At 49.2% G+C, this 20,811-nt stretch overlaps 2 protein-coding genes and 1 long non-coding RNA gene across 13 annotated transcripts in view; 2 read left to right on the forward strand and 1 right to left on the reverse strand.

Moving 5' to 3' along the window:
- The window catches only part of FBXO16 (F-box protein 16), a 37,193-nt gene extending 25,978 nt beyond the window's left edge, over positions 1-11,215 (forward strand). For 5 of the 11 annotated variants that reach the window (XM_032681614.1, XM_032681621.1, XM_032681617.1 and 2 more), the window contains 2 exons: positions 2,066-2,295; positions 5,392-5,722. In XM_032681614.1, coding sequence (XP_032537505.1) covers positions 2,066-2,295; positions 5,392-5,614 — 453 coding nt within the window. In that variant the 3' untranslated portion in view covers positions 5,615-5,722. Of the gene's footprint in view, positions 1-2,065; positions 2,296-5,061; positions 8,480-9,962; positions 10,075-11,018 lie in introns of those variants that run through there. The other 6 variants (XR_004355823.1, XM_032681615.1, XM_032681620.1 and 3 more) reach the window with 6 other exon arrangements.
- LOC116783780 lies at positions 262-11,197 on the reverse strand. The gene is made up of 3 exons (XR_004355826.1): positions 11,004-11,197; positions 7,419-7,587; positions 262-666 (listed from the first exon to the last, which is right to left on the reverse strand). It is a non-coding gene; the product is annotated as an uncharacterized LOC116783780 (long non-coding RNA).
- A 1,668-nt stretch (positions 11,216-12,883) lies between the features above and the next one.
- Positions 12,884-20,811, forward strand: part of ELP3 (elongator acetyltransferase complex subunit 3) — a 92,755-nt gene continuing 84,827 nt past the window's right edge. The window contains exons 1-5 of the mRNA XM_032681613.1: positions 12,884-13,031; positions 15,389-15,488; positions 16,285-16,423; positions 17,112-17,182; positions 19,618-19,681. Coding sequence (XP_032537504.1) covers positions 12,899-13,031; positions 15,389-15,488; positions 16,285-16,423; positions 17,112-17,182; positions 19,618-19,681 — 507 coding nt within the window. The 5' untranslated portion in view covers positions 12,884-12,898. The remainder of the gene's footprint in view (positions 13,032-15,388; positions 15,489-16,284; positions 16,424-17,111; positions 17,183-19,617; positions 19,682-20,811) is intronic.

Raw genomic sequence — 20,811 nt, forward strand, 5'->3', positions numbered from 1 at the left:
AGCTTCCAGAAAACTTCATGGGCTCGGTTTTTTTTGTGGATGTGGCAACGAATAACTGCCGGAAGAGGGACGTGCTCACGGACCTGTCGGGGGCTTTCGGGAAGCAGATCTGGGAATGTGTTTTTCCACGAAAGCCGGGGAAAGGGGTTGGAGGTTTTGCATAAAAGACAGGCATTGTCTCCAGGGATGGGGAGGCTCCTCCCGACCCAAATATGGCCTGTTTGCAAGGAAAAGCATTCAGTCGCTGTTAAATGATATAAATAATGATAATTATAATTATTCAACTCTTGTCTTACAGTTTCCACTCTCCAGTGGTTCCCTCTGATCCGAATGTTCCACCACGGATTCATCCCACCTCATCTCCCCCTTTCACATTTAAAGCTGTTTTGTTGTCAGGCCTGAAGAGAAAAAAAATCTCAGTTCAGGCCTAAAATAAGTTAATTTGATTCTTTCCCCCCCAGATTTTACCAAAGTTATTGCTCTTCAGAGTTAATGAACCTGAGCAGGAAGGCACAAGCACCTTGGGCTGGAATTCCAAAGGCTTCTGTTCCTCCTGATTTTAGAGTTGTCCACGTTCCAGTAGAAGAGTTGTGCTTTTTATTCTCACACAAAACCTCCTTTAATGACAGCAGCATGGCGAGACAATAAAGCTGAGGTTACACCGTGCTGGTGCATAGAAAAAGAAAATAAATATATATATAAATATAATTCGCCAGGAATAATGCAAAATTAATTTCCATTTGTTATTAAAGCAGCATTGGAAAACCTTGCTGAAATGAAGACCTTTGAAAAGGCTCTTATTTAATCAAGTCCAAATAAAGAGGCTTAATGTGCAAATCTTTCAGTAAATCCTTAGAAGAAAAAAAAGAGACCATGATGAAAGAATAAGTGCCCAAGGCAGGCAAACATCAAGTCAAATTAAAAGGCAGCCCTTGAATAGATCAGTGATTCAAGTGCAGAAAGTAGGTGAGAATAAAGTGAATTACAGCCAATAATAAAGATGGAAAAAGGGTTATTAGAGGGAGCTCTCGGCTCAGGAGGCAACAACACACCAAAGTGGAATAAAAACACCTAATGAAGGTGATGACCCAAGTCCTGGAATTGCATCCACCGGCTCCACATTTGCATGGGGTGAATCAGTTCTCCCCTGGAAAACCTGGGAGGTTTTGGAGTTTATTAGTGATTGTGGAAAGCACAGAGTGCGACCACTTCATTTAGAATAAATTAAAGTAAATTAGCTCAATTACAAGGAATAGTAAATTGCAGTGGATTAAGTTAATTAGGGCTGTGAATGAATTAGGGCCACGTTCCTTCCTAGGGATGCGCAGGAACCCCCTGTGTCTCTGCAGTGGGGAGAGAATTGATGTTTGGAATAAAAATCATATTTATAGTGGGCAGAAGATGAAGGTCCAGGGCTCCCAGCACCCACACATGGTCCTGCCCAATGTACATTTATCTTCTGCAAACCCTATTTTCAATTTTATTTACTCAACATGATAATGTTTGTTCATTATTCTTACCAAACAATTCGTATCAGCCCGAAAAACCCAAGTTGTTGGTCAGAATAACCTGTGGGTTATTTTGAATCTTTGGGGATCTTCCTCAAGGAATAAACTGTGATATTAAGATATTATTATTATTATTATTATTATTATTATTATTGTTATTATTATTATTATTATTATTATTAATTGAATTTTGATCTTCTGTTAAAATAAATTTCACCCTTTACACTGAGACACTTCCAAACATCAAGCAAGGCTGGGATCAGACACAGCCACGTGCATGGGGAGGGGGGAGGGAAATTGGGGAATTAACATCTGAATTGCTGCAGAGAAATAATTAATTAATTAAAGTGGGTTCAGCTTTACTGGCATCACTTTCTAGTGATGTCCTTTTGTCCTCAAGGTAAACTTAATCCCACAGCACAGGCCACTGCAAATGCTCGTATCATCTAGGGATAAAATGTGTAGAATATGTAGAATTTGTGGAATTTCTCACTGGATTCCAAGCTTTCCAGTCCCTCTGAAGCTGTTGGGATGTTGATGTTGTCTTCTCTTCCCAGCTATGGCTCCCTGCAGATCCTGAGTGTCTTCCAAAGCCACCAGCTCGTCCCGGCTGGGCCGCCCATCGCTCCGCTGGGAACCTGCCCCCCAAGGCAGCGGCAAAGGCCCTGGCCCAGAGCTCCCAGTGGAACGCCGGGATACGACCGGCACCCGTCCGAGCTCCAGGACCAAAGCCACGTGGGAGAGGGACTGGAGATGTCACCAGGATGGAGAGCAGAGCTCCATGTCAGTAAGGTGTCCTGTCCCATGGGGAGGCTGTTCTAGAGCCTGGCAATATCCAGATCGTGGAATCATGGAATGGTTTGGGTGGGAAGGGACATTAAAGACCATCTTGTTCCACCCCCCTGCCATGGGCAGGGACACCTTCAACTATCCCAGGTTGCTCCAACCTGGCCTTGGACACTCCCAGGGATCCAGGGGCAGCCACAGCTTTTCTGGGCAACCTGTGCCAGGGCCTCCCCGCCCTCACAGCCAGGAATTCCTTCCCAATCTCCCATCTCTCCCTGCCCTCTGGCAATGGGAAGCCATTCCCTGGGTCCTGTCCCTCCAGCCCTTGTCCCCAGTCCCTCTCCAGCTCTCCTGGAGCCCCTTTAGGCTCTGGAAGGGGCTCCAAGCTCTCCCTGCATCCCCTTTAGGCTCTGCAAGGGGCTCCAAGCTCTCCCTGGATCCCTGTGTTCTCCAGGTGAACTCCCCCAGCTCTCCCAGTCTGGCTCCAGAGCAGAGAGGTTCCAGCCCTGGGAGCATCTCCGGGGCCTCCTCTGGACTTGCTCCAGCAGCTCCACATCCCTCTGCTGTTGTTCCCAGAGCTGGAGGCAGCTCTGCAGGTGGGATCTCACCTGAGGGGGCAGAGGGGCAGAATCCCCTCTCCCCTGGTGTGGGATGAGCCCAGGACACGGGGGGTTTCTGGGCTGGAGCTTGTTGAGCTTTTCATCCACCATCACCCCCAGGTCCTTGTCCTCAGGGATCCTCTCCATCCCTTCGTCCCCCAGCCCTGTGCTTGGGATCAAGCAATCCCGCTGTCCTTGTCACCAGCAGAGATGTTACATTTAGAGCCCAGAGGGAAGGAGGTGACACTGGCTGGGTGTTTCTGTGGGGGAAGGACAGGGATGGTGGGAAGGCAGATGACAGGGATTTGCTGCATGGGAAGAGAACTTACGGCCAGAGATGTCACATCCAGCACTTCCCAAACCCACCTGTCCCAGCTGTCATCTTGGAATGAACATTGGCACAGGCTCCACATGGGTTTAACTCACCAACACTGCCTGGCAGAGCAAGAGATGTGGCCGTGGGCTCCCTCCAAAGTCCAGGGACTCTGCCAGGTCCTGGAGAGAATCCAGGAGGAGCTGGTGTGGTTGGGTTGGAACCAGAGCCCTCAACAAATTCCAGCACAGAGCAGTGAACTCCAGGCAGAGAACAGCTGAGGAAGCAGCTGATCTGGGAATGCCTCCCAAAAATAAGGAGATGGAATGACACCATCCCAAAGAATCTTGTGCCGTTTCAGTCTGGGCTTGGCTTGGGAAACTCTCCGTGTCTCCCAAAGGTCCTCAGTGTCTGCAGCCCCCTGGGAAAGTCTTTTGGGTACCTTTGAGGAGCACCAACCCTTGTGCAGGTTTTGGTGAAAGTCCTCTCGGTTCACAAGTGGGTTTTAATGGCTTAATTATGGCTTTAATCCCATAAGGATTAAAATCTGTGACCCCTGAGGGTTTTTGGTTGTGCAAGAAGGATGAAGAACCTGGAGGGAACAATGGAAAATAGGATTCTGATGGGACACTGCTGGGATTTTCAGGGAGATCACAGAGGTGGAGTGGGCAGAGCTCCTATAAGGCAACAATTGTCCAGTAATTATTGGTGATCCCATCTAGAAGGGAGATGATGGAGCACACGGAAAGCTCCGGCATCCCTCTGGATCTCCCTGGAATCCTGCATTTTTAGCAGGTCCATAGGCTCCTCCATCTCCATGAGGAGGAAGTGAGTGATCACAAATCCTCCTGTGGGAGATGAAAGGATCTAAACACAGCTGAAGGGAAAGCACTGGGATGAGAAAGATTGGATTGGATATAGGATTGGATATTGGGAACAATTCCTTCCTGGAAAGGGTTGTCCAGACCTGGCACAGCTGCCCAGGGCAGTGGTGGATTCCCATCCCTGGAGGGATTTAAAATCCCTGTGGATGTGGCACTTGGGGATATGGGTTAGTGATGGCCTTGGAAGTGCTCAGGGAACGGTTAAACTCGATCTTGGAGTGGTTTTCCAACCTAAATGATTCCATGATTCCATGAATGAGGCCTAAGGAAAACACACAAAGACTTCTCCATGTGGGAAGCGGGACATAAATGCATCCTGGCCATAAAAGCATCAGGATCAGGCCAGAGGGTCACAGTCCCTCCCAGTGCTAAAGCCATACAAGGTTCCTACAAAATAGGACCCTCCTCCTGGAATTCCATCACCTGGACAGAGCTGTGGGAATGTTGTGAGCTGGATTAGGGCCAAGTCATCCAGAGTTAAGGGCAGGCTCTGGGCCTTGGATGTGGTGTTGGCTGTTCCAGTCAATCCAGGGAATTCTGCTGGTCTGGCAGCAGGGTTGGGGCGGCTTCCCAGGAATGCATCGTTCGGCTCCAGAGGGAATGGGAATGGGAAGAAGGTGTTTGAGTGTCTGAGCTTCTGGGAACCAAACTGCAAGTGCTGCTGGCAGGGAGGATGTGGGAGCACAGGGAATTCCTGCAGGGATGTGGCCACCCAGTGACTGCTACTGGTGCCAGAAATGTGGAGGGAACTGGTGCCTGCCGGGATGTGCCGTGTCTGTTCTCGGCTGCAGCTGAATTCCCTCTGCATGGCAGGGAATTCCGTGCATGAGGAAAGGGTTAGTGGGGAAGCAAACTCCTTACAAACACCACTGTGGTAAAAAAATCCCAAGGAAACGATCCCTGAGGGATTGCATTTGGATGAGGGGCAATTTGCAAGGCAAAGCTACGTAATTTTTTTTTTTTTATATCAGAGAGAGACAAATCCCATCTTAATTCCTTCGGTGACCTCTCCAGGACCTTTGTGAACTCTGCCAGGCTTTTCCTGAGGTAAACTTTACCTGGGCTTTGCCAGGGAATGTCTGCAGATTGCCAGGAAGTGGCAGGAAAAGTCAAGATGTTTTGATTGATGCTGATTTTCTCTATAATGAGATGACGGAGGGAAATAATCCAGATTTGTAAAGGTATTTGAGGTATTAAATGCCACCGAAATCCCAAGGATTGGCTGAGCACCTAAACAGGTTTAGAATGTGAATTCTCTGCCTGAGTTAATCTGATCCCGACGTTATTTCTCCTCCCTCCAGCATCTCCAGTGTTCGAGGCTCAGCCCTGGCACATTCCTGCATCCAGCCAAGGATCCGACTCGGAATGAGGGAGGATCCAGAGTGTCCCTTCATCCAAGCTGGACAGGAACTTCTGTGCCTGGCAGTGGGAAAACAAAATGTTGCTGCTGGTCTTTGGGATCTCGACCTGGTTTCCTGTTGCTGGTGCCTTATCCTCTTTTCCTTCTGGATGTGTCACCTCTGAAATGTTCACTTGGGATTTTGACCGTGGAGACACTTGCTTGGATCCTTTCTAGGGCTACTGGACCTCCTGTGAGCTTTTCTATGGATCATTTGGACAAATCTTAGGGCACATCCCACAGCCTGAGCTGCTCTGTGATGCTTTGCCAGGGAATCACAGGAGTTGTCTGGCTCCATGGGCACCGATGGGATTCTGGAAGATGAGGGATGACTTCCAGCCATTGGAATTATGGAAATTCCACCCTCCCTACAAATTGAGTGCTTTACCACCAGTACTACCATGATCCTTCAGCTGCGACCTCCAGCTCCTGCCAAATCAGCTGGAAAGCACCAGGCTGGGCAAGGGAAGAGTGTGGAAGAAAGGAGAATCAAGGAAAACGGTCCAAGAAAAACCCAGTTAGGGTTGTGCTGGAAACAGAATTTCTCCCTCGCGTTGAACAAGGCAAATCCATCTTTTCAGTCGTGTCAGTGAGAAGGAAATCAAATCCCACACTCTGGATTGCAGCACACAGGTCTATGTGGGGAGCTGACACTTGTTATTTAGGAAGATGTAAATCATGGGGTGTTACTGGGTTTTTTTCTGGGATTAAGGAATTTCCCAGTAAATTCAACAAATAGCAGTTTTTAAGGATAAGGGGATTCAATGCTCAGCAACTGTAACTCATTGCCTGGTCACATCCCAGGGTGAGAGAGCTGGGATAAAACTGAACCTTTCCGGGTGTTGGGAAGAGTCACAGCACGCCCAGGAATCCTCAACATTTCACATTCCAGAGGGAATGCCAAAATCCCAGAATCATTAAGGCTGGAAAAGACCTTCCAGATCATCAAGTCCAACTATCAACCAGCACCCCCTCAATGTTCACCCTTAAACCGTGTCCCCAGGTGCCACATCCATGTGTTTCTGAAGACTTCCAGGGATGGGGACCGTTCCAGTGCTTTACAACCCTTCCCATGAAGAAACTGTTCCCAAAATTCCTCCAAATCATTGATGAGGCAACTCAGTGAGTCTCCCTCTCCCAGACTTTGGTATTTCCTTTTCCCAGTTGTCCTGGATGCTTGGAAGGACGAGTTCATCTCAAAAAACACGACGGCCTAAGAACTAATAAGCCTGAGCTGTCACCTCTCAAAGGATCAGCTGAACTAGGAACTTGCAGACGGGAATTATCTCATGGATTTTAGGATCTGTTGATTATCTGTTGACTAAAGAATTTTGATTTGGAAGGGCCAGTTGTTGAGCAATTGAAGTAAGATGGGGCAAATCCCATCCAAAGCATTCATCGACATCATTCCCAAATCTCTCCTCAGAAGCCTTTCTTTTTATTTCCCAGGAAACCAAGGTAAAGGGATTGCTCCGTGGGTGCTTCCTTGGCTTCTTAAGGAGCTGTTCCAGCTCTTTTTCTGGTCTCCATGAGGCAGCAGTTGATCCACAAACAGCAAAAACCTACCCAAGGAAAGGATGTAACCCTGCAGCAATGCTTTTCCTTTCTCATCAATGACCACGTTCCCTGGAATCATCCAGCTCCCAGGGTCCTGGAGGTGAGTCCTGGACATCACCGTGCCTTTGCTGCAGCAGATCATGTGTCTTAAGTGCTCACTGTACATTTTCAACCTCAAACCTTCCCTGATTTATAAAGTTTTTGTAGTTCTGATGCTGTAAAATAATAAAAGGGACGTGCCAAGCCAAGGAGATTATCCCTGGAATAACAGTGGAGCTACACAACGCCCTGGTGGGATCCTATTAATCAGAATTAAATCATATATACTTGAAATATATCGTGTGTAATGTACTGTGTGCAGAGTAAACACACCTTACGTCATTCCTGAGGTCACAACACGGGTCAGAATCTGAAATGGAGAGAAATAAAATCCGGAGGGAGAGTCTCCATCACCTGGGAGCTGCTGGAAGCCACATCCCCCCCAGGCTGCTGATCTGCAGGGGCAGGTGGTTGTTCCCCCACCTTTGTAGCGTTTCCAGATCTGCGGAGATGGAATTGCCAAACCAGAACAGAGGGAGGCGGTTGTGCCCTCGCCCTTCCTCGTAGATGCACATTTCCCAGCCCTGCCCGGCGTTCCCAGATCCTGCCCCGTGGATCTCATGAGCCACAGCCTGTGAGTGGAGAACTGAAGGTGCCTTTTGAAGCCCAGAGGCCACTGAATCAGCTGAATTCCAGCAGCACGAGCAGGATCGGGATGGGAGCCGCCGGCTACAGCCCTGCTCAGGTGTGGGGAGCAAAACCCCCCAATCCAACCCCATCCCTGCCCAAAGCTCCATCTCCAGTGCCCTGGTGTTCCCGGCCCGGAGCGACGGCACGTTTGGAGTTCGGCTTTGCAGCCAAAATGAAGTCTTCCTAATTATTGCTCTTGTGGGTTAAAGAGACAGAAAGCTGGGAAAGGGAATGTGTGTAACTCGAGTCGATGGGAGCTGCAGGTTGGATTGGAGTGAGGATTTTTGGGAATGTCCAGCCTTTGTGGGGAGGTGGGAGATGAGCCGCTGCCAGGGAAGTGGGAACATTTGGAAGGGGAAGTCTCAGCAGTGGCTGAGGGATAACGGATGAAAGGATGGCTGTGGAAGAGCAGGGAGACCTTGTGGCAAAGGGAAAGCAGCCAGTGAGAGGAGATAAATCAAGATTAAAAGTTGCTTTAATCAGTGGATGGAGCTGATAAGGAACAGAGAGCAAAGCTCAGCTCAGTAAGGAAGGGCTGAGATGAGGAGGCAGCCACAGGGTGTGAGGGATTGTTTTTAGGGAGGCAGAGGGATATGGGAATTGGTTTGGAGTCCGTCACCTTGTCCCTGCTGACGTGTTTAGATCCATCACCTTATTGTAAAATGAAAATGAATTAAAAAATAAAATTAAAATACAGTGAAAATAAGAAATAAAAAGTAAAATATGAAATAAAATTTAAAAATGAATTACTAAATAAAATTAGAACAAATGATTTTTAAATGAAATAAAAATAAAAGTAAATAAAAAATAAACAATAAAACATAAAATAAAAAATTACTAAATAAGATAAAAATAAAAATGAAATAACAATAAATTAAAAAATTTAAAAATGGAATAAAAAAATTTTAAAAATTACTAAATAAAATATAAATAAAAATATAAATAAATAAAAATAAATTACTAAATAAAATAAAAATAAAAATTAAAAAGAAATAATAAAAATAAAAATAAATTACTAAATAAAATAAAATTTAAAAATAAAATAAAAAATTAAATAAAAATAAAATAAAAAATAAAACTTAAAATAAAAATAAATTAAATAAAAAATAAAACAAAAAAATTAAAAATAAAAATAAAATAATAATAAAAATAAAATAAAAATAAATTACTAAATAAAATAAAAATTAAAAAATAAAACCAAAAATTAAATAAAAATAAAATAAAAAATAAAACTTAAAATAAAAATAAAAATAAATTAAATTAAAAATAAAAATATAACCAAAAAATAAATTAAAAATAAAAATAAAATAATAATAATAAAATAAATTATTGTGCACCTCGCACAGGTATCCTGCCTGTCCCATGCTCCATGCCATCCTCAAAAACATCCTGCAGCTGAGTTCCATGTGGAATGTGCTCCACCAAACAACTCAAGGGCAGGAATTGCTGTAATTCTAACTGGCCAGACACATAGACAACCCCTGAGTGCACCTGGAATGTCCCCTGAGGCACAGCAGCTGCTGGAATAGGTCTGGGAAGGTGATGGCAGCAGATGCAGAGCTGGGGAGATGCTTTGGAACAGCCCATATCCCAACACAACCCCTTTCCAAACCACGGGATAAACTGCTGGTTGGCAGTTGACGGTCGGGAGACCCCCGGGGAGGCCAAACCACAGGCACAGGCAGGTCCAGGCACTGCAGGGCACTCCCAGCACATCCTGTAGGAAGGAAACTCAGTTCAAGCTCTCCAAAAAAGCCCTGGAGGCAGGAGGTTGCAGTGGGAGCAGACGGTTTAAATCCTATTTTCAACATATTCCATGCCAGGATCTGGTGGGATGGTGCCAAAGCCACCCAGGGAGGGGAGGAAGGCAGGATGATCATGGACACAGGACCGTGTGCCCTTTTCCCTTTCCCTTTCCCCTCCCTGAAACCACTGCTGACCCTTCAGTCCCCAGGCACACACCAGTCCTGACTGTGATCCCAAAAATCCTCATGTCAGCCCACAGACCCAGAGGTTTCCAGGGAAAGCTTTTTACCAGCCCACAAATCCCGAGACCAGGTCCCGTGGCCATTTCCAGCATCTCCCTTCAGTTTTATCTATCATTTGGTGTTTTTTTTTTAATTTTGGGGGCCTGTTCTCTCCCCCTCTGCAGCCCTGTTGTTTCATCTCCCCTCTGCTCACAGGCAGGTTCCTCATCCACCAAAATCCAGAGGTTGACCAGGACACCACCAGCGAGGAGATTTGGGAGCTGGTGGCACCAGCAAGGCTCTGGCTCACAGCAAAAACCAAACAAAAGCAGGTAGTTCCCCACGTGGGATGTAATTCAGCTTTGGAATTCTCTGTCTCCGGAAGCTGTAGATGTTAAAGCTGATGTGGGCTCTAGAAGCCACTGGAGATTCATGGGAGAATTCCAAGCTCATTTTATAAGAATTTGGGCTAGAAGGGACCCCAGGAGGTGCCAGGTGGCTGAGGGTCTTCAAATCCTCCAAAGGAGGAGATGACACAACTTCAGGCAACACACTGTGACACTTAGAGAATCATGGAATGTCCTGAGTTGGAAGGGACCCACAAGGATCACCCAGTCCAACCCCTGGCCCTGCACAGGACACCCCGACAATCCCATTCTTGCCCTGTTGTCCAAATGCTCCTTGAGCTCTGGCAGCCCACTGCCCTGGGGAGCCTGTTCAGTGCTGAACCACCCTCTGGGGGAAGAACCTTTTCCTGAGATCCCCTTGGCTGGTCTGGTGATGAAAAGGTCCCTCCTTACACCCAGTTCGAACCTTTCTCCTTGAAACTCTCACCTGTTCCCTCCCACCCTCCCAGCACTGTGCAAACACAACATCCCTCAGACCTCCCGAAGCCCTTCCCTCTCCTCATCCTCTCCCCTCAAATACCCTCATCCCCTCCCCTGCTCCCTCCCAGCACCCCCTGCTCCGCTCTCCCAGCGCTCCGCAGGAGCCCGCACATCTCCAGGCGGGATTTTCAGCCTTTTGTCAGGAAAACGCCGCCTGTTTTCCCTCCTCATCTCGATGTTTTGCTACCACCTAGCGCTGACAGGGCGCGGGGCCCTCAGGCTGGTGTGGGGGTCCCTCAGGGGGATTCCCGGGATATCCGTGGGCTGTGCCAAGTGGGAAGAAGGCTGATAGCAAGATCCCGGGGAAAGCTGGGTTTTGGTGGGGAAAATAGGTTGATCCCACTAGTGGGAATTTGAAACAGATGGATTTTTACCTTCTCCTCTTTTAGTCATCAGCCAGAAGAGCAGCCATAGGGATGTGTCCAGTGCTGTGTCCAGCTGTGGGCGGCTCCTCAGGACAGGAGGGACGTGGAGCTCCTGGAGCAGCTCTAGTGGAGGGAAACAAAGATGCTGAAGGGACTGGAGCATCTCAGTGACCAGGAAAGGCTGAGGGAGTTGGGGCTGTTCAGCCTTGAGAAGAGACACTGAGAGGGGACCCTGTAGGGTCTGCAGGGAGGGGGCAGAGGATGGACCAGGCTCTGCTCGGGGGGACCCAGCAATGGGACAAGAGGAACGGGCAGGAACTGATGCCCAGGAAGTTCCACCTGAACACGAGGAAGAACTTCTTTGCTGTGCAGTGACCGAGCACTGAACAGACACCAGAGAGGGTGTGGAGTCTCCTCACTGGGGATATTCCAGACCTGTCTGGACACAGTCCTGTGCTGTGTGCTCTGGGATGACCCTGTTTGAGCAAAGAGTGGGGACCAGATGACTCACTCTGGTCCCTTCCAACCTGAACCATTGTGTTATTCTGTGATACTGAGATTCTGTGGTTCTGTCATCTTGTGATTTCCTAATTCTGTGAATCCATGATCTTTGGATTCTGCGACTCTGTGATTCTATGAGTATGTGAGCCTGTGATTCTGTGATTCCGTGATTCTGTAAGTCTGTGAGTCCATGAGTCTGTGATTCCTTGACTTCATGATTCTGTGAATCGGTGACTCTCTGACTGTGATTCTGCCATTCTGTGATGTTGCAATTCCACGATTCTGTAATTCTGTGACTGTGACTTTGTGACCCTGCATTTCTGTGCTCTGGGATTCTGTGAGTCTGGGATTCTGTAATTCTGGGATTCTGTAATTCTGAGATTCTGTGACTGTGATTCTGTGACTCTGATGCTGTGATTCTGTGAGTCTGCGATTCTACGACTCTCTGATTCCATGAGTCTGTCATTCTGTGATGTTGTGATTCCATGGTTCTGTAATTTTGTGACTGTAGTTTTGTGACTCTGTGACTCTGTGACTGATTTCATGACTCTGTGACTCTGAGATTCGTGAGTCTGTGATTCTGTGAGTCTATGATTCTGTAATTGTGGTATCCCGGGATTCTGTAATTCCATGACTCTCAGATTCTGTAATTCTGTGATTTTGTGTGTCTGTCATTCCGTGACTGTGTGATTCTGCAATTCCATTACTCTGTGATTTTTATTCTGTGATTTTGTTATTCTGTGGCTGTGATTCCAGGATTCTATGACTCTGTGATTCCGAGTCTGTGAATGATTCTCTGGTTCTGTGATTCTGAGCCTATGATTCTGTAATTCTGTGACTGTGATTCCCTGATTCCGTGACTTGACCGTCGGTGCCGCAGCCCCGACAAACACCATCAAACCCTGACCATTTCACCGGGGGGACACTGAACACAGGGGGCGGCCAGGGGGCACCCCGGGGACCCCCAACCACCCGTCCCCCCACCAGGACCGGTGGCCCCTCATGGCCCTCCCATTCCCCTCACGCCCCCCCCCTCGTTGCCCCCCATTTCCCCCTCACGGCCCCCCCATTCCCCTCCCCCCCCCTTCTCCTCAGGCCCCCCCCATTCCCCTCATGAACCCCATTCCCCTCACGTCCCCCCCATCCCCCTCACTGCCACCCCCCGATCCCCTCCCAGGTCCCCTCCATTCCCTTCACAGCCCCCTCATTTCTCCCTCACGGCCTCCCATTCCCCTCAGGGCTCCCCCCATTCCCCTCAGGGCTCCCCCCATTCCCCTCACAGACCCCCATTCCCCTCACGCCCCCCCCATCCCCCTCACTGCCATCCCCCCCCGATCCCCTCACGGGTTCCCCCCATTCCCCTCACGCCCCCCATTCCCCTCACGGCCCCCCTCCGGCGGTCAATGCCGGGACTGCAACACTCCCGCCCCTTCACGGCGCTTTCGCGACGGCGCGCGCGGTGTCGCTTTACGGCCGCGGCGCCGGGAGAGGCCGCGGGATCCGCCGGGATGAAACAGAAACGGAAAAGTGGGAAAGGTACGGGAGGGGCTGGAGCGGGGCTGCAGAGGGGAATGGAGCGCCCGGGGGAGCTGGGGGGGGCCTCAGCCTGGAGAAAAGGAGGCTCAGGGGGGACCTTCTGGCTCTCCGCAACTCCCTGACAGGAGAGGGGAGCCAGGGGGGGATCGAGCTCTGCTCCCAGGGATCAAGGGACAGGAGGAGAGGGAACGGCCTCCAGCTGTGCCAGGAGATTTTATATTGGATATTGGAAGCAATTCCTTCATGGAAAGGGCTGTCCAGCTCTGGCACAGCTGCCTAGGGCAGTGGTGGAGTCTCCATCCCTGGAGGGGTTTAAAATCCCTGTGGCTGTGGCACTTAGGGACACGAGTGGCCTTGGCAGTGTTGGGGAATGGTTGATGATCTTAAAGATCTTTTGCAACCTTAAGGATTCCACAATTCCCTCTGTGTGTGCAGTGGGAACACGAGGAGAGCCTTTCTCTGCTCCTCCGTGTTGTTTTTTTTTTCGGGGGGGGGGGGTGTGAAGGGCCAGCTCCGACCATGCCCGAGGGTTGGGTGGTTGTGCCCCTGCCAGGGGATCCTCTGACGGGTCTGGTGTGTCTGTTCTGCTGTCCCAGCACGGGCTGGTTCGGGCAGAGCTGCACCAGGGGAACTAAATGCACCTTGTTGGTGATAGGAAGTGTTCCTGTTGCACTTTCTGTGAGGGTGGGGAGGCCTGAGAGCCCCTTCCAGGGCCTAAAGGGGCTCCAGGAGAGCTGGAGAGGGACTTGGGACAAGAGCTGGAGGGACAGGACACAGGGAATGGCTTCCCACTGCCAGAGGGCAGGGAGAGATGGGAGATTGGGAAGGAATTCCTGACTGTGAGGGTGGTGAAGGGCTGGGCTGGAATTCCTGGAGAAGCTGTGGCTACTCCATCCCTGGAAATGTCCAAGGCCAGGTTGGATTCCCTTGGAGCAACCTGGGATAGTGGGAGGTGTCCCTGTCCATGGCAGGGAGTGGAACAAGACGGTTTTTAAGGTCCCTTCCCACCCAAACTGTTCTGGGATCCTGTGATTCCATGGAGCTGGGATGGCTCCAGGCTGGGGTTCTCAGCAGATTATCCCTGTGGAATGTGGCTCCAAGGGGTCAGAGGAAAACACTGAGCTCCAGGGAGACCTTGGAGCCCTTTCCAGAGCCTAAAGAGGCTCCAGGAGAGCTGGAGAGGGACTTGGGACAAGGGCTGGAGGGACAAGACACAGGGAATGGCTTCCCATTGCCAGAGGGCAGGGAGAGATGGGAGATTGGGAAGGAACTGTTGGCTGGGAGAGTGGTGAGGGTCTGGTCTGGAATTCCCAGAGAAGCTGTGGCTGCCCCTGGATCCCTGGAAGCATCTAAGGCCTGGTTGGAGCAACCTGGAGTAGTGGAAGGTGTCCCTGCCCATGGAACTGGTTGAGTTTTAAGGTCCTTTCCAACTCAAACCATCCTGTGATTCCATGATTCTCCAAACACCTTCTGTTCTCCCTGGCACAGGCACTGGGAACAGGCACACAGGTTGTTCCACTAATTGTCTTTAACTTCCAGTGGCTTCGTTTCTGGGTTGTTTTGCAGTTGCTCTGAGATAAAAAGGTGCAATTTGTCCTACAAGTAAAAGACAGGCAGTGGGACGAGGTGGTGACTGTTGCTTGTTCTGGGAATGCTGCACATCAGGAGTGATGAGCAGTGACAGCAGTTCCTCTGCATCCCAGAAATCCCCCCATTTCCTGGGCTAATCCCACACCAGGGGAGGGGGGATTCTACCCCTCTGCCCCCTCAGGTGAGGCCCCACCTGCAGAGTTGCCTCCAACTCTGGGGAACAACATCAGATGGACGTGGAGCTGCTGGAGCGAGTCCAGAGGAGGCCTCGGAGATGCTCCGAGGGCTGGAGCCCCTCTGCTCTGGAGCCAGGCTGGGAGAGCTGGGGGGGTTCCCCTGGAGAAGAGAAGGATCCAGGGAGACCTTGGAGCCCTTTCCAGAGCCTAAAGAGGCTCCAGGAGAGCTGGAGAGGGACTTGGGACAAGGGCTGGAGGGACAGGACCCAGGGAATGGCTTCCCATTGCCAGAGGGTAGGGAGAGATGGGAGATTGGGAAGGAATTCTTGGCTGTAAGAGTGATGGGGGACTGGGCTGGAATTCTCAGAGAAACTGTGGCTGCCCCTCGATCCCTGGAAGTGTCGAAGGCCACATTGGAGCAACCTGGGATAGTGGGAGATGTCGGGTTTGGAAGTGGATGAGCTTCAGTGCCCCTTCCCACCCAATCCATTCCACGACTCCATGGAATGCCTTGCAGGGCAGCTGCCCCTGGTTGTCCCCAGCATTCCCCAGCCCTGACTGTCCCTGTTTGTCGCTCTGTTCCCGTTCCAGGGGGGCTCAGCCAGGCCGAGCTGATGATGATGACGATCGCCGATGTCATCCAGCAGCTCATCGAGGCCCACGAGCAGGGAAAAGAGGTGGATCTCAACAAGTAAGTCCCTCAGGGGCGGCACTGAGGGGGATCCACGAGAAATGAACGTGTCCCGTGCACTCTGTGACGTCCAGGTTTCATTTTGACATCCTGCTGTCATTTCTCTTGCCATTATCTGGTAATAAAGGCACCAAGATGAGTAAATTCTGTGGTGATTTGCTCCTTCGTGGGCAATTCTGAGAGTACAAAATGCATGAAAAACTCCAAGGATTTGCCATTGCCTCTTTATCTTTCCTCTTGGGTTCATCCTTCAATAGCCCCAAACTCAATTCCAACAGGGAATGGAAAGATTAATATAGGAATATTGTTAAATCAGATGGTTTTTAGCATTATGTTGTGCATGAAGTTGTTCACAGGAAGTTCTTTATTTCTTCCCATATGTGTTGTAGCAAAACCTGAATTTGCCTCACTTTTTCTGCTTCACTGACATGATATAATTCCAAACTTTTTGCTGGTGCTGGAAAAGCCTGAATTGACTCGGAGATGAGCTCAACCACAGGCTGTGTGTGTTAATCATGTGGAAGGCATGAATTAAATCACTGAAAATGGGCAAGGCAGAACCTGTTGGCAGCTTTCACAATGGTTTGGTAAAGCCACCTTTAGAAAAGTACCTAGAAACTCAAATTGTTGGCGGTTGTCGCTCACCAGCTCTGTTTGGAGTTGCTTTTCCGTATCTCAATCCCCAGAGCAGCTGTTTGCTTTTCAAAAGGCAGACTGGGAGAGCCCACCTGGAGCATGGTGGGGCTGATGGAAACCAGGAGTTGCTTTTGCTGATTTGAGGTGTCTCTGCCCTCAGGCTGAAGACCAGGACGTCGGCCAAGTACGGGCTGTCGGCGCAGCCGCGCCTGGTCGAGATCATCGCCGCCGTCCCGCCCCAGTACCGCAGGGTCCTCGTGCCCAAGCTGAAGGCCAAGCCCATCAGAACTGCCAGTGGGGTAAGCAGGGCCACCATCCCTCCTTCCACCACCGTCCTGCCTTCCTCTCATCCACAAATTCCGTTTAATTGCCGCCAAAGACCGGGATGTCGAACATCCGGGAGGTTTAATCCGCGTGGTGGCATCGCCGCGTTCCAGGTGGCCTCTTCCGTGGTGTTGTGCCCACGGGGATTTTGCTTTTAGAACCTTTGGGAGGAGGTTTTTTCCTTGGAAAATTACCCAAGGAAGTTGTGGGCAGCCCATCCCTGAAAGTGTCCAAGGCCAGGTTGGACAGGGCTTGGAGCAACTTGGGATAGTGGAAGGTGTCGAGGTTGGAACTGGACGAGCTTTAAGGTCCTTCCAACTCAAACCATCCTGAGACCCCCTGAGGAAAAAGAGGTGTTTCCACATCATTGTGCATCTTTTCAGCAGGGCAACTAATCCAATTCAGTGTAAGACACCTGTTTTTTTATAACAGACTCAAACATACCCTGAAAGGTGAAAATATTTAAGTAATAGGATCCCTACTCCTTGATATTTTCCTTTTCCCCTTCAGGGGTTAACTCCCAGATATTTTAGGTGGCAGACCGAGCGCAGAACATCTTAAAATAGCCTGGCAGATGCACATGTACACAAAGCCTTCCCAGATGCACTTTATTTTAGTGCCTTCAGGAGCAATGACTGCCGTTTCTCTGCTCTGCTTTTGCAGATCGCGGTCGTGGCTGTGATGTGCAAACCACACCGGTGCCCACACATCAACTTCACGGGCAACATCTGTGTGTGAGTACGAGAGCAGAGATGTGCCCTGTGCTGGCACTGCTGGGGCACCTCCAGGGCTGGGGGCAGCTCTGGGACACTCCCAACAAGGGAGACACGGAGGGGCTGGAGCGTGTCCAGGGAAGGGGACGGAGCTGGGGAAGGGGCTGGAGCAGCTGAGGGAGCTGGGGGGGGCTCAACCTGGAGAAAAGAGGGATCAGGAGGGACCTTCTGGCTCCTACAACTCCCTGACAGGAGAGGGGAGTGGGGGGCGGTCGGGCTCTACTCCCAGGGAACAAGGGACAGGAGGAGAGGGAACATCCTCCAGCTATGCCAGGGGAGGGTCAGGTTGGATATTGGGAACAATTCCCACATGGAAAGGGTTGTCAGGCACTGTCACAGCTGCCCAGGGCAGTGGTGGAGCCCCATCCCTGGAGGGATTTAAAATCCCTGTGGATGTGGCCCTTGGGAACATGGCTCAGGGGTGGCCTTGGCAGTGCTGGGGGAACAGCTGGACTCCATGATCTTGGAGTCCTTTTCCCGCCTTAACCATTCTATGATTCCATGACCCAAGAGGCCAGTTTTCCAGTATTTCTGTCTAAATCCAGCATTTCAGGAACCTTCTTTTGGTGACGAGCTCCCTTTCTGCACAGTTGCAGGTTGCTGATTCCTGCTCATCACGCTAAAAAAATCTGCTTATTTTCAGTTTTTCTTCAAGGAACAAACCTTTTTCATGGGCCAAACCCAACACACCGCATTATATTTACAGTTTCACAAGTACAGTGACCAGGAGAATGTATTAATTAATATAAATAAGTTGTTTCACTGATTTAGGGTGTGCAGGGGTGCTTGTGTGTGTGCTGGGGCACACAAAGAGATTGAGGAGGAGTTACAGGAAAGCAACAGAGCTGAGAAATTTTGGAGAAATCTGGGAATTTTGAAGACCAGTGAGCTGAGAGTCACCTGAGGAGGAGCAGGTGGGACAGTCTGGCTCTGCCTTGGCTCTGGAATGAGGGAAGGAGAGCACAGATGGAAGGAAAGGCCTCCAGCTGCCAAGGGCTCCCGGCATCGAGGGAGCAGCTCCGAGTTTTATCGGAGCCGAGAAACACAGGCTGGGTTTTCCTCGAGGTGTCTCACCCCTACTTGACTTTGGGCACCTAAAATCCCTTCTGTGCTGTTCCTAAGCCAATTAGCTCATCCATTCCGAAACATTCCTTCTCTTCCCGCCTCGTCATTCCCAAAACACCAGTGCATTGGCTGACACAGAGTGAGCTGGTCTCGGAGCTGTTCCGGGTGATGCCGTGTGGGAAGCGCCTTCCCTTGCACCGCACAACTTTTGCCAGCCAATTAATCCGGTAATTAAGTCGATAATGACGGCAGGGATGACTTGGGTTGAGTTTGCAGGGCAGGCAGGGAGGAAAAATCATCAATTATCCCGGGAACCAAACGGGCCTGATTTGAGAGGTGGTGTCTGTGCAGTTGGGATCTGCCCCGTAAGTAACAATTCCCTGGCTGCTCTTTCACCTTTCCTGCTGGAGCTGGAGCAGGAGGATTTGCCAACCCTCCTGTCTGAGATCATCCTTGAGCGCTCAGAATGCTGTGTTTGTTAAATATCACTTTCCTAAGCTCAGAAAACAAATGTAGATGAGCTTCCTCACCATCAAGATGTTTAAATTCTATAAATTCCTGGTGAATTAGGTTGTGTAACGGGGTGATGTCTCTATTTTATGCCTTTCCACCCCAAAGAAAAAGTCATATTTTTCCATCAAAGAAGGTTATGCTCTTCATGGAAGGGTGGAAAGTACTGGAATTATTAATGATTGTAAAATTAGAGGGTTTTTTGGCAAAAAAATTTCATGGCTGCTCCCTAAAACAATGCCACGTTCCAGAATCCCTCTAATTAGGGAAGAGTTTTTTTACAGCACATTTTGCTTCTGGAAAGTCTCACCAGGTTGTTTGAGGTGGGTGTAGCCATTTGACAGGTCTGAACTGGTTTTTGACATCCCATTCCCATTAAAATTGAGTGGAACAACTTTTTTGCACTGTGCACTTGGTGTTTGTAAACATGGAAAGGCTCAGTTCCCCTCAGCATTCCTGGATATCATGGAATCCCAGGATGGTTTGGGTGGGAAGGGACCTCAAAGATCATCCAGTTCCAACCCTGACACTTCCCACTAGCCCAGGTTGCTCCAAGGGAATCCAACCTGGCCTTGGACACTCACAGGGATCCAGGGGCAGCCACAGCTTCTCTGGGAATTCCAGACCAGACCCTCCTCACCCTCCCAGCCAGGAATCCCTTCCCAATGTTCCATCTCTCCCTGCCCTCTGGCAGTGGGAAGCCATTCCCTGTGTCCTGTCCCTCCATGTCTTGTCCCCAGTCCCTCTCCAGCTCTCCTGGAGGTTCTCTCATTGGAATTGTTTGATTTTGATCCCTTTTTTCTCTCCTTTTACTTTGGCAGATACTGCCCAGGTGGACCTGACTCGGATTTTGAATATTCCACACAGTCTTACACTGGATATGAGGTACTGCTTTGGTCTGCTGGAAGGCATTCCCAACATTCCCAACACTTCATAAACGTGGCTTGGGGTTAGGCTGCTCTTTATTCCTACAAACACACACAAAATTGCAAGGATAAAAACCAAACCCAGCCTTTATAAACCTCGAGATCTAAAGCAGCTCAGCTCTAGGAGTGGAAATTCTGCTCAATCCCTGTAAATAATGAGTAAAATGAGTAAAAATTGTGCCTCCACATGAGAATATTTTAACATGAAGCATCGGACACTTCCACAGGGATGTGGAGAGGTTTTGGGATGTCTCTTCTCAAAGATGGCCAAGACACAGCCCTGAACTCCCAGTCCTAACTGGGATTACTTTCAGTCCTGCCCAACCTGTGGGATTGGATTAAAAAAAGTACAAATTTTGGGAAAAAAAGCCCTTTTTTTAGCTGTTGATGCCTCTGAAATTACATTCATTCCCTTTTTGTCTCTCTGTCTGCACTAATATCCCACTAAATATATATATATATATCTCCAAAATAATGCCCTCCTGTTGTCTGGAGGAAGTTTAACAGCAGCTGATCCTGTGGCTAAATTATTGTGACTGCTTTTAACAATAAAAAGCTGTAGCAGGGAAGTAAAGCAGCCAAATGGGATAAAATACAAACTGGATTAACTTGATGAACACTGATGCAGCATCCTTTTAGTAGGGATTTTGTTATTATCCACTTCTCAGGGACTGGAAACTTGTCCCATTAAGCAGGAAAATCCTGGGAATGTGTAACTGCTTTATAATTCATGAGGGGTTTTTTTGGCTGTGGTATTAATTTCTTTAATCATTTTTTTAGTAAAACCAGCATGTGGGAGCTGTGCATGATTAAGAGTCCTCATCCCTTAGAGCTTTGAATAGAACAGATAGGAAATACCAGGAAAATTCAGGATACACAAGGTCCTTGAAAACCTTCTTGGAGTATTAATAGGCTTCCATCAGCTAGTAATTGAAAAAGTAAGTTATTGGGGATTTTAATTGAAGGAATATATTTAATTTAAAGAATATTCAAGTGCAGACTGAGCTCTAGAGGGTGTTGCTTGGGTGAGTTGCCCAAGTGAAAAGGTAATAAAAGGAACAGGAGGGGAAAAAGTGCCTCGAAAAACAC

The sequence above is a fragment of the Chiroxiphia lanceolata genome, chromosome 3 (assembly GCF_009829145.1).
Source record: "Chiroxiphia lanceolata isolate bChiLan1 chromosome 3, bChiLan1.pri, whole genome shotgun sequence".
In the NCBI taxonomy this organism is placed as follows: Eukaryota; Metazoa; Chordata; class Aves; order Passeriformes; family Pipridae; genus Chiroxiphia; species Chiroxiphia lanceolata.